General features: G+C 39.7%; 1 protein-coding gene across 5 annotated transcripts; it reads right to left on the bottom strand.

Moving 5' to 3' along the window:
- Positions 1-1,901: 1,901 nt before the first annotated feature.
- Positions 1,902-14,340, bottom strand: LOC308391948 (uncharacterized protein). Of its 5 annotated transcripts, none has more exons than XM_080874769.1 (20): positions 14,203-14,340; positions 14,055-14,109; positions 13,548-13,682; positions 11,534-11,821; positions 11,291-11,354; positions 11,032-11,203; positions 10,819-10,931; positions 9,786-10,170; positions 9,487-9,621; positions 7,912-7,948; positions 7,704-7,817; positions 4,775-7,605; positions 4,495-4,549; positions 4,223-4,376; positions 3,994-4,132; positions 3,863-3,896; positions 3,668-3,769; positions 3,323-3,554; positions 2,924-3,233; positions 1,902-2,829 (listed from the first exon to the last, which is right to left on the bottom strand). In XM_080874769.1, exons 1-20 carry the CDS (start codon positions 14,287-14,289, stop codon positions 2,731-2,733), a joined length of 5,541 nt encoding a protein of 1,846 aa, XP_080730895.1. In that variant the 5' UTR covers positions 14,290-14,340; the 3' UTR covers positions 1,902-2,730. The 5 variants fall into 5 exon arrangements, with proteins under 5 accessions (XP_080730895.1, XP_080730896.1, XP_080730897.1 ...); XM_080874770.1 differs by having other exon boundaries at positions 1,902-2,826; XM_080874771.1 differs by having other exon boundaries at positions 11,576-11,821.
- Positions 14,341-14,354: the final 14 nt, after the last annotated feature.

Here is a 14,354-nt window from a genome sequence, read left to right as displayed (position 1 = left end):
TGTGTTATTTTATTGAGCTTGAAAGCCAGTATTCGGTATGACCACTTTTATCCTTGATCACAGCCTCGGTTCTCTTAGACAAGCGTTCTTGTAACGTCTTTGTCTTCAGGAATAGCTCTCCGGGCTTCTTGAAGAACAATCAAAGCTTTTCTTTGGATGTGGGCTGCTTTTTGTTCTGTATCAAGATGATCCCACACTGCTTCAAGGATCTTGAAGTCTGGGTTCAGAGGAGGCCAATCCATGACTGACAGCATATCATTATTTGTTTTTGTAAACTAAACTAACTAAAAATGTCAATGTCACAGGCCAGTTTTTGCATTGTTTGGCATAGCTACGGCTTTTCTTCCTGTATTCTCTTCCTTAAGAATTGGTGATTCTTACTCTTTATTTCTGATTAAGTTTCAGTGAGCAGTAGATGGATCATCTGAAGGGCCACCTGCATGTCTCAGGTCCTGTGTCAAGTCTTTGCTTTATTTTATTCCCCCTTTCTTAATGAATGCTGTTTTCTGCTGTAGATAGTTTTTAGGCCTGCAACATCTTCTTTTATGCTCAGCTGGTCCAGTTTCCTCAATTTCTTTGAGGTCATACTTCACACCATGCTAGCTAAATAGTTTTGGCATTCTGATGAGTTTTTGCAACAAGGTGCTAAAAATACCATTTAAAATTGTTTTGGTTTTTTTGATAGGCTGTCTGTTATGCATGGACATCATTCCTTGTTCAGATATTTATAGATCTATGAAGTTAACAATTAAGGTTACATTTTACACCTAGATTTTTAGATATCATCAAAAGTAATGTATCAAATCACTATTTACATTAATCTAAAAGTCAGTCAATATAAAAATAATATGGTTTTACTAACCTGCGTATTATTATTCATCTTCCTTGTGTGCAGGACGTAAGAGGACTGTTCCACCACCGCTGAGTCAGGAAGTACACTGAGCGAACTGATAATCTCATAGCTGAGTGAAACGGCGTTAAGAGTGGACCTGCAGACGGAGCAGTCAGTTGCTCAACAGAGAGATCAAAACAGTCTTAAGCCTCCCTACAAGAGGTTGCAGCATGAGGGATTAAAGTCTCAAACGTTTTAGTCTTTTAGCCATCAGCTCCAGCATAAGTACCACAAACACCTAAATATAGAGCAATTCAAACACGGGCAAACCATAAAATATAAGAGAACTATTTTTGTTCAGAACAATGATACCGTTGGGGAACAACAATAAACAAGGGAACATTGTAAATATGCATCCAGTATCCAAAACTACATGACATATTTGCCAACCTGTTATAGATTATCATGAAATTAATGGCGACACTCAAAATAAACCAGGGCTTGTCAATTAAAAGACTGACCAATTTAAAGTGGAAAAAAATATTAATACATAAGATTTTTATTGCACTTTTTGGGGAATGGACATTTATGTCCATTAGGGACCAAGGTGGATGTCTTTTTTAGGGATCCCCAAGGGTTAAACACATTTTCGGCTACCTTTGTGGCAAACTAGGGAGAATTACTGCATAGCAATGAGGTGATCCTGAAGTAGTGTGCAGGGCTTCACTCTTGTTAAAATTTACAAAGAACTGGTAAGTAATGGTGAAGTGGTACTTGAGTAATGAGAACTAATCAGCAGCACATGTTGGGGTAACATATAATACATGATTAGCAGTTTTAATGCCACAAATTATGATTACTTGGGTTTAGCAACTTGTCATTATCTAGTTAGTACAAGGTGCCTGGATCAGCAGTTGTAAGGGAAGTGATGCTCAACATGTTAGCTTACAGTTAGGTCCTAACTCATTCTTAAGCATCTTTGTTATCATTTGCTTTTTTGTTTCATCAGCAGGCTGTAAACCCATTTTCAACAGCAAACTAGCATGCATGTACATTAAGACAAGACAAATCTAGGTGTAATACTTTTTATTCAGATCTTACAGAATTACATCTTTCACTTTCAGTGAGCCAATGTAACCCTTAGGGTAGAAAACACAATGTGTTTTTATGAAACAAGAAGTCAAACGGTGCATAACTGTGTGGTACAGTCACTATTTCAACACTATATATAAACATATTAACATACAGCAGAAACTCTTTGATAGTTTGATTATTCTGTTTTGAATGGGTTCCTTTTTTTTTTTTTAAACAGAATTTCTGTCTTTATTTTCCACATATGTTACATTTCTAAAGTACACAGAAGAGACATTAAAAAAGGCTTTACACTGAAATGTACAACTGTACATGGTCTTAATCTACCGAACTGTGTTTTTCTTCCTGAGGTCAAAGTCATCTGAAAATTAATCAAGAACGGACAAAAAATATATATATATAAAAAAAAGAAGTTGCTACCATGTACAGTATTTACAAATTCACAGTTGTATCAAAAGGAAGAAAAAAAAATAGGTAAGACATCTGAGGTTTGAAGTATTTTTTATGAAAAATTCAGCAAAAGCTGCCACCACTTCAGTCAAACTATGAGTCACAAATGTTGTTATCCATTTGTACAGTGCTTTAATATTTAAACTAACGGAGGTTTAAAATGTTGTTTCAACAAACTGATACTCTAGTAAATGTTTGCAAATGTGAAACTGCATTCATCAGTATGGTGAAGAAAGAATTAAAACTAAAAGCAAAAACAACAACAACAACTTTTCAGTTATAAATTATTATTTACAGAAATAAAAATTTGAAAAGCCAACAAATTCCACTTCTTAATCCAACTACGTAGGTGGCTTTTACCCCTCATCCACTTCTGTGAAAATGTTGGTTAAGAAGTACTGAGACACACTGGTGGGCTCCTCTTCAAGAGCACAGCTGTCCACACAGTCATCCTGCTAAGAAGGAACAAAACAGAGCACATCTCCATGTGAGCGTGTATGAATTACACTGAATGGAAAAACAGCTTCAATCCACCTGTAGCTTTCTTACCTCTGTGCACTGTGAAGTGCTAGGATCTGGGCTCCTGGGACTTTGATCACAGGTCTCTCTGATGTTCACTGCTGTTTGTGTTAGCAGTGTAATCGATGCTGGACGGGTTTCTTTTAGTGTCTGTGTCAAGCTTTGTGTGGAAGGGACATCATGTGATGTGGAGGCTACAGGCTCTAGCAAAGACTGTTGTCCTTCAGTCAGTGGCGTTTTAAGCTTAGATCGCTTGGAAACTGGTTTGCTAGGTGGAAGATTTTGTGGAAGGCTGGTTTTCTTTGTTACAGAAAGCGAGGAAAGAGAGCCTTTGGGTTTTCTGTTAGATATTAGGAAAAATTAAACGTTTCTCAATAATTGATAGAAGCCAATGTGAATTTTTTCAAAATGAAACCGTTCTTCACCCACCTCACACGCCTCTGTGAAGTTTGAGCTTCTAAGCTGCTTGTAGTGCCTTTTCCATCTGTCACAATCTCCTCATCACGGCTGCAGCTTCCCCTTTGTGCTTCCATGACAGCATCACTGGCTTTTGGCTCCTGGGTGGTGTTTGTTTGGGTAGGCGCTGACTCCGCTGCTTTCATTGACTTGGTCTTGCTGGTTTGTTTTCTCCTCGCTGCATTAGGTTTAACTTGCAGTTTGGCTGGTTGAAAGATTCATACAGGGTGAAAAAGCAACATTTAATGTTCACATTAGAAAAATGTTCACACATTTTTTAAAGTGCATTTGGTGAGTATGTATTTATCCTCTGCATACCTCTTCTTCCAATACTTGTTTGTCTCTGCTTGTTAAGTGCTGCTTCGGGCTCATTATTGTCCACGGCATCTGGAAACTTTGGTGGATTGTCTGTAGTATGTTCTGCTCAATTAAAGCACAAAATTAAAGTTACACAGCATGAATCAGCATGACAATCAGTAGCTTGAAAGTGACAGAATAATGCAGTCACTCTACCCTGTGGATCCACTGTTTTCTGAATGTTATGATCCTGATGGATGGAAAAACACAGCATGTGAAAAAGATTTAAAAAAATAAAAAAAATCACATTCTGACCGCCAACAGTTCTTCTTTAGAGCTTTACTTACAATCAGTGTAGATGGGTTCAGCACAGTCTCTTCCACACTGATGAGGCCTGTCACACTCTTTATCTCTTTGAACATGGGCATGGGGACATTAGACAGAGACCCCTCTCCTGCCGCTGCCACACTCTCTCCAGAAACACCACTAAAGGATGAAGAAAGGCACAGAATTAGACACCAAACTAAACAGACTACATGCTTGCTCACACAGCTAATTGATTAAAAGCAGACAAACCTTGGTTGAGGTATTGATGACTCTGCTACAGAAAGACAAGAGGGGTTCTCAGTTGCACTGTTCACCACCTCCCCTGATGAGGACAGCGGGATCTCAGTCAGAGAGAGGATGAAAAATGGTTCGTCGGGATCTGAAGGCACCTTCTCTGGCAGCACTGAAATTTAAAAAAAGAAAAAAACCAATAAATAAATAATCAAATCAAGAAGAACATTATATAAAGTTTACACAAAACTTAAGTGATATGACTGGAACATAATATATGATTGACTTACTCTCTTGAAATATTGGAAAACTTTGGATGTCGTTTGTACTTAATGTTGATGTATTCTAGGATTAGGAGAATTAGAGAAACATTTAAGGAAACTCAAGAGAGACTTTTTCACTTTAAAACTACTGACTACCGGAGAATACCTCTAACTACCCCTGTTAGAAATGGATATATAATATTAACTTGTATTAATTAGCAAGTCTTGACACAACATTAACAGATTTGATTGCAAAGCTTGTAAAAGGATTAAAGACCAGACAAAACAGAGTCATTATTGAGCTTACCTGGGTAGAAGACACTTGGTTCACAGGAACCAGAGGGACTTCAGAATTACTTGAATGATGGTCATGTTCACTTTGTTGTTCATTAACTTGTGCCAAACATCCAAGAGGAGAGCTGGGATCATTTGGATGGGGATCCTTACTGTCTAAGGTGCCCAGTGCTTTCTCCGAGTCTACAGGTTGAGATGTTACTGAACAGACTTCTACATTTATTGAACAATGTCCTGATGTTAGGTTTTTCTCTGGCAATTTCACAGATTTCTGTGCATCATTATTGTCCCCAGGGTCTTGTGCTGGTGCTATATTTGAGATTGTATCAACATGTTCTGCAGATTTACTGATATCAGCTGGCTGTAGTTTTGTCTGTGTAATTCTAGAGGATGATCCCAAATTGGGTTTCGGTTTGACCTTGGGAAACCGCCGCAATCTTTGTGGGATATTTTGTTCCAAGCTCACTGCGCTTGACATTGGGCCACATACAGCATCTGTCTTTTCCCTCTCTGATGAAGATATTTCCTCTCGGCATTTATTAGAAGAGCCAGATTCCAGTGATGGTTCAGAAACTGAATAAGCATCAGGACTTTTAAATTCATTTGATTTTTCTGGAGAGGTAGGACTGCAAGATGGCTGGGCTTCTGCATCTTTCATTCTGTAGTCACTTGATTCAGACACACAAGTCTGGCTACAGGGTTTTTCCACAACCTGCGTGTGTATAACAGGGTCTTTTGTGGATTGCAAGTTTGACTGCATAGTTCTTGGTGTTTGTGGCAGGTTTGGTTTGGGTTTGATTTTTTGCAATCGACGACTCCTCAACTGAGAAGCAGCTTCACTCTTTTCTTGATTAAGCGGTGACTCTTGAACAGGTGCAACAAGAACAGCCTGGTGGACGCTGCTCTCTTGGGGTGAGGCTGATTCTGCATCACCTGCTTCCCCAGCTTGTGAGACTGTGACTGCTGAGTCAGGTGCTACCACATTTTTACAACTACTCACAGATGTGGTAATACAAGGCATATTTTTTTCTGGATCAGATGCTGACTTTGTCTCGCTGCTGACCTGATCCCTGCTGGGTTCAAATTGTGATGCAGAGAGGTTCACGTTTTCTGAGGCACTCTGATCTGAAGTTGCTGCACCCAAGTCTAGTCTAACATTTGTTAAACTAGACTCCTCATTTGTTGATAGCTCCTCCGAGAGTGTAGGTGTAGAAACTATATTTATTGATGGTTTTAAAACTGAAGCAGGGTCAGCGTTTTCACTCAGTTTTTCGGAGGACAGGGTGCATACTAGTTGTGGTTCCACCTTTGCTGTTGTTTTTTCAGGTGATCTCATGTTTGAAGTTGGGCTTAAGTCCTTCTCTAAAACCGATTTTACAGTTTGAGGTTTAAACCTTGAAATTCTTGAGGACTGTGCTAAATTTGGTTTAGGTTTGACCTTTTGCATTCGACTCCTTGTAGATGGTGAAGGAGTTGTGTCTTTGTTCACTTCTTTTTGCCTGACAGGTAAATCTTCTGGATGTGAAACACATGAAGGAGGTTTCTCGGCGCTCTCTTGACCTGGTTCTGATTCTATGCATGGCTCCTGTTCAACTTTTGAGATCGCCAAGTCTGATGTTGCTGAATTATTGAAAACACTCTTGGCTGTTTCAACACAGGACTGAACTTTTTCCTCTGTGGGCTCAGATGACGACTTTGTGTCATTAGTGACTTGATTCCCTTTGAGATCAAACTCAGATTCCAAGTTCTGGCATTGTGAGGGACCGCAATCCGTTATTACTGCACCTAAGTCCAGTCTACCATCTGTGGTTGTTGGTAAAAGAGTATCTACACTTTCTACATGTTTTTCAGGAGAAGCAGAGCATGATGATCGTGGTTGTTCATCCTCTGTGGTTAAGCATCTTGATTGTTTGCGAGATTTGGGGTCTTGCGTTGGGATGGGGTCTCTCTCTTCAGGCTGCTTTGTGGTTTGGGATTTAGATCTTGCAGTTCTTGATGTCTGTAGCAGATTTGGCTTGGGTTTGAATTTTGGTAATCGACTCCTTCTAGATTGGCAAGTATTTGAGACTTCACTTTCTCCTTTTTCAGTGACAGATAATTCTCCTGCGTGTGTTTCACCCGTAGGTTTATCACTGCTCTCCTTGGCTGGGGACACAATTGAACATAACTCCTCTTCAACCTCTGTGATGAGTGAGTCAGAGTTTGGCGGATCCTTAAAACCAGTCTCAAATGGTTCAACATGGGAAGCAAGTTTTTCATCTGTGGGCTCAGATAATGACTTTGTCTCTCTCGTGGCCTGATCCCTATGTGGTTCAAATGTAGATTCAGAAAAGCTGTGACTCTGGAACTGGATTTCTGCAACTGATTCAACCCCAACAATATCTGGTTGACTCTCAGATGGCTTTGCTGTTAGTTTAACTTCAGTAGAGGAAATGTCAGCTTTTAGCAATGCTGGAGAACAGTCTTTAATGTTAGCAGATTCTCTGTGGCTTTCTTCAGCTGTCCTTGCTGCAGATATATCTGGTTGGGATTTGGATTGTACAGTCCTGGAGACTCGGCTAAGGTTAGGTTTAGGTTTTATTTTGGAAAAGTGACCTCTCTTAGTTTGTAGAGTATTTTTGTTTGAACTCTCTGGATGTGGCTCATCACTGGTTTTAACTGCCATTTCATCACTGACTGTTTTGCTAACTTGTTGTTCCACAGTGGCCACAGTCGCCGATGTCTGTGTGACATCATGATCAAATGCAGACACGGAAGGAGTGGCACTTTCTTCCTGTACAGCAGCATCGGAAACAAGCCCTTTTTCTAGGTGGGTGGTTTCATTCACATCAGCTGATGCCGTCCCTGCAGTTAAATATAATGGCACATTTTACATTGACTGTTGCTCAGTCTAACAACAAATGAAACTGTCCATTATAAGGACTCTTTTCTGTCTTTCTAACCTGTTACATGATCTCGTATGTCTACTTGATTCTGTTCCGACTGAGAGACGTGACTCAGGTTTCCGATGGTCAGCAGGGTTTGAGCAGCCTCGTTGTAGCTCTGATCTTCAGATACTGAAATAAAAAGACAAACAAAAAATATGAACTTTAAATCTAAAACTATATATAAAATTCATAAGCAAATAATCATAAAACATCTTCAACATACCTTCTGCATGTTCTGAAGAAATAAATTCTATAACATCCTGCAAAGCAAACACACATATCATAAATAACACCAAAAGCTCTCCTTTCTATTCACAAAAGCTGTTTTACAAAAACATGAAGTACAGTACACTGCTTCATTTACAATATCTTTTCTACATCTGTACACATCTGTACAGATATGTACATCTACAGTTGACTGTATAGCAAATAAAGATGACATTTTAGGCACCTTTCTAATCTTATTGATCACTGAACTGGTTTACTACAAACCACATTGTTATTTATGCATGTTATAATTTTCATCGATCAGGCATAACATTATAACCACAGGCCTAATATTGTGTTAATCCTGCTTTTGCTGCTAAAACAGCCCTGGTCTGTCGAGGCTTGGACTCCAATAGAACGTCTCTAGCTGTACTGTGGTATCTGGCACCAAGATATTAGCAACTTTTAAGTCCTATAAGTTGCAAATTTGGGCTGTCCATGGATCAGACTTGTTTGTCCAGTACATTCCACAGCTGCTTAATTGGACTGCAGTCTGGGGAATCTGGGAGTCAGTCAACACCTCAAACTCCTTGTTGTGCTCCTTGAACCATTCCTGAACCATTTTAGTTTTGTGGCGGGGCGCATTATCATTCCAAATGAGGCCAAATGAAGGTGGTCTGAAACAGTGCTTAGGGAGGTGGTGCATGACAAAGTGACATCCATATGGTTGGCAGGACGCAAGGTTTCCCAGCAGAGTATTGCTCAAAACATCACACTGCCACTGGCGGCTTGCCTTCCCCCCATAGCACATCCTGGTGTTCCCTAAGTAAGAGGCGCAAATGCACCCAACCACGTGACATTAAAAAAAAATGTGATTATTTGGACCAGGCCACCTCAAGTGGCACTTTCGGTGAAGGACAGGGGTCAGTATGTGAACCCTGGCTTGTCTGTGGTATGCACCTCCATACACTGTGATGCACTGTTTGTTCTGACACCTTTCAATTAGAACCAGCATTAACTTGTTGATATGAGATACTCTAGCTCATCTGTTGGATCGGACCACACAAGCCAGCCTTGGTCATTGGTGGCCAAGGCTCACTGATGCACGTTCCCCACATGCAGCAGTGAGCCTATCAGGACCCTATCGCTGGTTCACCATTCTTCCTTCATTGACTAATACTGCAGACCGAGAAAGTCCCAAAAGAGTCTTGTCAAACTCAAATCTTTTTACATTTTGCCCTCAATTTTTTTTTTACTTTGAGGACAAAATGTTCACTAACCCACCCAGTAACAGGTGCAATGATGAGATAATGAATGTTATTTATTTCACCTGTCTGTGGCCATAATGTTTTGCCTGATTGCTGTGTAAGTAATTCAACCACATACTGAATACATGTATTCAAAACAAAAATGGAAAGACACTGCAGAAAAAAATAAAAGGTTGAACTTACTCAGTTTTGAGCCTTTAATAATAGATAAAATTGTGTTTTCAAGATTAGTGCTCTGGAATGATAATCATTAACCCCAGATCTGTTATTGGGGTTAATGATTTAATTAACTTGGTACTACTTCTTAAGCATAGGTCACTTACAATCAACAGGTCCAACTGATGTTCACATGGTTCAGCTGACCCTGTCTCATGTTGTGCCTGCTCACAAGCAGAATCGGGGCAAAGTGCATCTTGGGAAATGCCCAAAACATCAGGCATAGTGGCCAAGATATCAAGCTACAGGTGGCATAGGAGGAGTCAGAGGAAGATTGGAATGTAAAACCATGCGCAAATAAAAAGTAAAGCAAAACATAAAAATGTTTGTCATGGGAATTATTTCAAAATAAAAAGAATGATTGGTGTTTTAGTGAGGCATGTGATGGAGAAAATGTTTATCATACCTCAGCAATTGTCTCATCCACTTCTTTAATCTCAGGACGAGGAGTGTGCAGGCCGGCAGGCACAAACGCAGGTGCACTGCTGTCTTTACTGGGGCTACCTGCGAGTTCCACCTCCTCCACTTCTTCATCCTGCCATTGATGACTGTCCTCGTCACTAAATTCTGTCTGAGAAGCTGTGAGAGTGACAAGTTTACACTTTTTGGATTTTGGGGCCAAATCATGCTGTGGTAGGATTCTCTTCTTGGCTGCCTGTTGGGATTTTGGTTTAGCAGCAGATGCAGTGGACCCAGCTGCTGAGGCTGGTGTAGTTTCAGATGCAGAGGAGTGTACTTCATCTTTGGCTGGATAAGTCAAGGGCTTGATGGGTTTAGGCACTCTACCACATCTACAAAACAAAATGAAACACTAATAAAAACACTTTATTCATGATCAATAGGAATATTGTTCTTAAATCTATCAGCCCACCAGACAATGTTAGATGACAAGAAACCCTGTATTAACAGTATTGATAATTACAAAAAACATTTTCATATGTTTCTGTAATGGTGAATCCATCAGTATGTCTAAACTCTTTAATCAAAGTCATTTTTTTAAATGCCAAGGAATAATTTTTATTGTAATTCATCAATTTTCAAATTTACCATCTTTACAAAAATGCTGAAAAAAAATAGTAAAGCACATTATTATTTTTTTATTAAGATGTCAAATTACAGCTATTTGCTTGCTTTGTGAACAGAAACATTTGTTTGATTGAATTAATTGATTAACTGTTTTGATTAATTGCTAATTTCTCAAAAAAAGTCTAGTGTGCCGGCTGAAATCTGGGAATACAAACATGAATTCAGTTTGAAATCCTTCACTCCTGGACAAATATGCTGAACAAATATTTAATTTTAAAAAAGTTTATGAGAGATTTCTAAAATATTTGTGTTTTCTTATTTTTATGAAAGGTGGTCTAACAAATTTGTTAAGCGCTGGATACAGTGGATACACGGTCAGAATGGGAGTTTTTCAGTAAATTACATTCATGTACCTGGTAGGTCTTGGAGGTTTAACTATGGCATCCTCCTCCTCCCCTTCTGAGGAAATATCATCACCGACTGGCTCCCTGCTGGCTTGGCTTAAAGATGATGCATCTTTATTTACCTACAGTAAGTTTCAGTAAAGCAAAGCCAGTATTCATAAAAAGGTTTCAAGGCTTATAAACAGAAAGTGAAATAACCTTATTACAAGTTCAACCACTTACACTCTCATCTTCTTCATCCAATGAAGTACTTTTAGCTGTTGTACAAGGTGAAGGCTTTTTACTCCATTTGCGGCCTAAAGGCAGTAGTGGTTTTGATGCTCTGCCTCGTGAGAGTTTAGCTGGCTTGATTGCAGTGTCCTTAGCTGTATTTGCATTTTGAGTTTTCTCTGACCTAAACATTTGAAAGAAACTGATTTTAATCGCAGAGATATGTACAAAAATAATAATATTCACAGCAATATGATTTTAGTGTCATTACGTGTCTGAGTCTTTGTGGTTGTCAGGAAGCTCTGCCTCAGGATCTTCGCATACGCCGTCCTCATCTGAGAATTTAAAAGCAAAATAAAAATGGCGTGGCACTTTAACAAAAGCCAAGAAAACATGGGGAAACGAGTACTGATTTGGGGGGGGGGGGGGAAGTTATTACCCTTAATTTTCAGGAAATATTTAAAAAAACAAAAACAGTTAGACAAAAGGTAGCTACCACGAAATCACCACATACCTACATGTTTTGTAACAACAAAACCGCTCACAGTCCCTGTACCTTGCTCAGTGCTCACTCGTTTGGTTCTCTTGTCATTTGGTTCCTCATCCAGAGCAACTTGTCTGTTCTTTCTTTTGCCTCTTTTTGTCTTAGCGTCAGAAACAGGAATTTCTCCATCATTACAGAGATCCTCATTCTCTTTCTCCCCTTCCTCTTCCTCCTCTTCCAACCCCAGGATCTCTTTCCCATCCTCATCCTCCTCATCTTCCTCCTCCACATCACTCAGTTTCCTTCCCGATTTTTTGGCTGTAGAAGGAATAAGAGCACAGACTTTTGAATTGGGAAAAGCTAAAGGAGAATTCCCAAATATTCACATACAGCCTACAATGATCACACGAGAAAAGAAATCACGTTGACGTACAGTGGGGCAAAAAAGTATTTAGTCAGCCACCGATTGTGCAAGTTCCCCCACTTAAAATGATGACAGAGGTCAGTAATTTGCACCAGAGGTACACTTCAACTGTGAGAGACCGAATGTGAAAAAAAAATCCATGAATTCACATGGTAGGATTTGTAAAGAATTTATTCGTAAATTAGGGTGGAAAATAAGTATTTGGTCACCTCAAACAAGGAAAATCTCTGGCTCTCACAGACCTGTAACGTCTTCTGTAAGAAGCTTTTCTGTCCCCCACTCGTTACCTGTATGAATGGCACCTATTTGAACTCATCATCTGTATAAAAGACACCTGTCCACAGCCTCAAACAGTCAGACTCCAAACTTCGCCATGGCCAAGACCAAAGAGCTTTCGAAGGACACCAGGAAAAGTATTGTAGACCTGCACCAGACTGGGAAAAGTGAATCTACAATAGGCAAGCAGCTTGGTGTGAAAAAATCAACTGTGGGAGCAATCATCAGAAAATGGAAGACATACAAGACCACTGATAATCTCCCTCGATCTGGGGCTCCACGCAAGATCTCATCCCGTGGGGTCAAAATGATCATGAGAACGGTGAGCAAAGATCCCAGAACCACACAGGGGGACCTGGTGAATGACCTGCAGAGAGCTGGGACCAAAGTAACAAAGGTCACCATCAGTAACACACTACAACGGCAGGGAATCAAATCCCGCAGTGCCAGACGTGTTCCGCTGCTGAAGCCAGTGCATGTCCAGGCCCGTCTGAAGTTTGCCAGAGAGCACATGGATGATACAGCAGAGGATTGGGAGAATGTCATGTGGTCAGATGAAACCAAAGTAGAACTTTTTGGTATAAACTCAACTCGTCGTGTTTGGAGGAAGAAGAATACTGAGTTGCATCCCAAGAACACCATACCTACTGTGAAGCATGGGGGTGGAAACATCATGCTATGGGGCTGTTTTTCTGCCAAGGGGACAGGACGACTGATCCGTGTTAAGGACAGAATGAATGGGGCCATGTATCGTGAGATTTTGAGCCAAAACCTCCTTCCATCAGTGAGAACTTTGAAGATGAAACGAGGCTGGGTCTTCCAACATGACAATGATCCAAAACACACCGCCCGGGCAACAAAGGAGTGGCTCCGTAAGAAGCATTTGAAAGTCCTGGAGTGGCCTAGCCAGTCTCCAGACCTCAACCCCATAGAAAATCTGTGGCGGGAGTTGAAAGTCCGTGTTGCTCGGCGACAGCCCCAAAACATCACTGCTCTCGAGAAGATCTGCATGGAGGAATGGGCCAAAATACCAGCTACTGTGTGTGCAAACCTGGTAAAGACCTATAGTAAACGTTTGACCTCTGTTATTGCCAACAAAGGTTATGTTACAAAGTATTGAGTTGTATTTTTGTTATTGACCAAATACTTATTTTCCACCCTGATTTACGAATAAATTCTTTACAAATCCTACCATGTGGATTCATGGATTTTTTTTTCACATTCTGTCTCTCACAGTTGAAGTGTACCTCTGGTGCAAATTACTGACCTCTGTCATCATTTTAGGTGGGGGAACTTGCACAATCGGTGGCTGACTAAATACTTTTTTGCCCCACTGTATCTTACCTTTTGTCTTTCTCTTGCCCTTTTGGGACGATTTCTTCTCAGCCACTGATCTCAGTTTCTTCTTACTTCTCTGATATTCCAAAATCTTTTCTAACAGCTTAGAGAAGTACTCTATGTCCAGTTTGCGCCTCTCTCCTACAAAACAATCATCAGCCAACTTAAATTAAATTTAAGAATGTACACACAGAACGTTAATCATTCGGTTATTTTGATTCCAAAACGTTTGGCAACTGTGTAAAATGTGAAGGGAAAAAAGGGAAAAACATACAATACTGTGAACACTTGGGATTCTATAATTAACTAAACAAAAACACAGAACTTTGTGCGCGTGTGTATTTCCCACTATGCTGCATAATCTCCTCTCTCTCTAGTTATGTTACTAATTAATATTATATTCGTTCTTTTTTTGAAATTTGATATATTGTCTTTTTACCATTTTCAATTAAATATAACCTTTAAATGACATACGTGAATAATTACATTTGAAGATTATTACTAAATACTTACTGATAGCTTTGTCAATCCTCCAAACATTCTCTCGTTCTTCTTTCTTGAATTTGTTCTGAAAGATCAAATTCAAAATTGCAGTTCTGTGTATTTAGTTCAACTTTAAACTCTTTTTTTCTTACCATGCATACTTGTATTTATCGCTGACCTTTATCTCTGATCGAGCTCTGTGTGGAAACAGTTGGCAAATCATAGAAAAATCTGTCCCCACCATGCTAACTGCCAGGAAGAACATGTCTGTCTCTGATGAAAACAAATTTAAGAAGAAAAGTCACAAAAAAGGCATCAAAACAAAATAAT

This window comes from Rhamphochromis sp. 'chilingali' (genome assembly GCF_963969265.1).
Source record: "Rhamphochromis sp. 'chilingali' genome assembly, chromosome: 2".
Taxonomy (NCBI): Eukaryota; Metazoa; Chordata; class Actinopteri; order Cichliformes; family Cichlidae; genus Rhamphochromis; species Rhamphochromis sp. 'chilingali'.
This window is presented reverse-complemented; position numbering and strand designations above follow the sequence as displayed.

Excerpts from the sequence above, each read along its gene's own strand:
- LOC308391948 (XM_080874769.1), bottom strand. The coding sequence starts at position 14,289 with ATGTTCTTCCTGGCAGTTAGCATGGTGGGGACAGATTTTTCTATGATT. Across the intron at positions 4,550-4,774 it reads ACCAAGTGTCTTCTACCCAG|AATACATCAACATTAAGTAC; the intron begins GTAAGCTCAATA and ends TCCTAATCCTAG. Across the intron at positions 4,133-4,222 it reads TCATCAATACCTCAACCAAG|TGGTGTTTCTGGAGAGAGTG; the intron begins GTTTGTCTGCTT and ends TTCATCCTTTAG.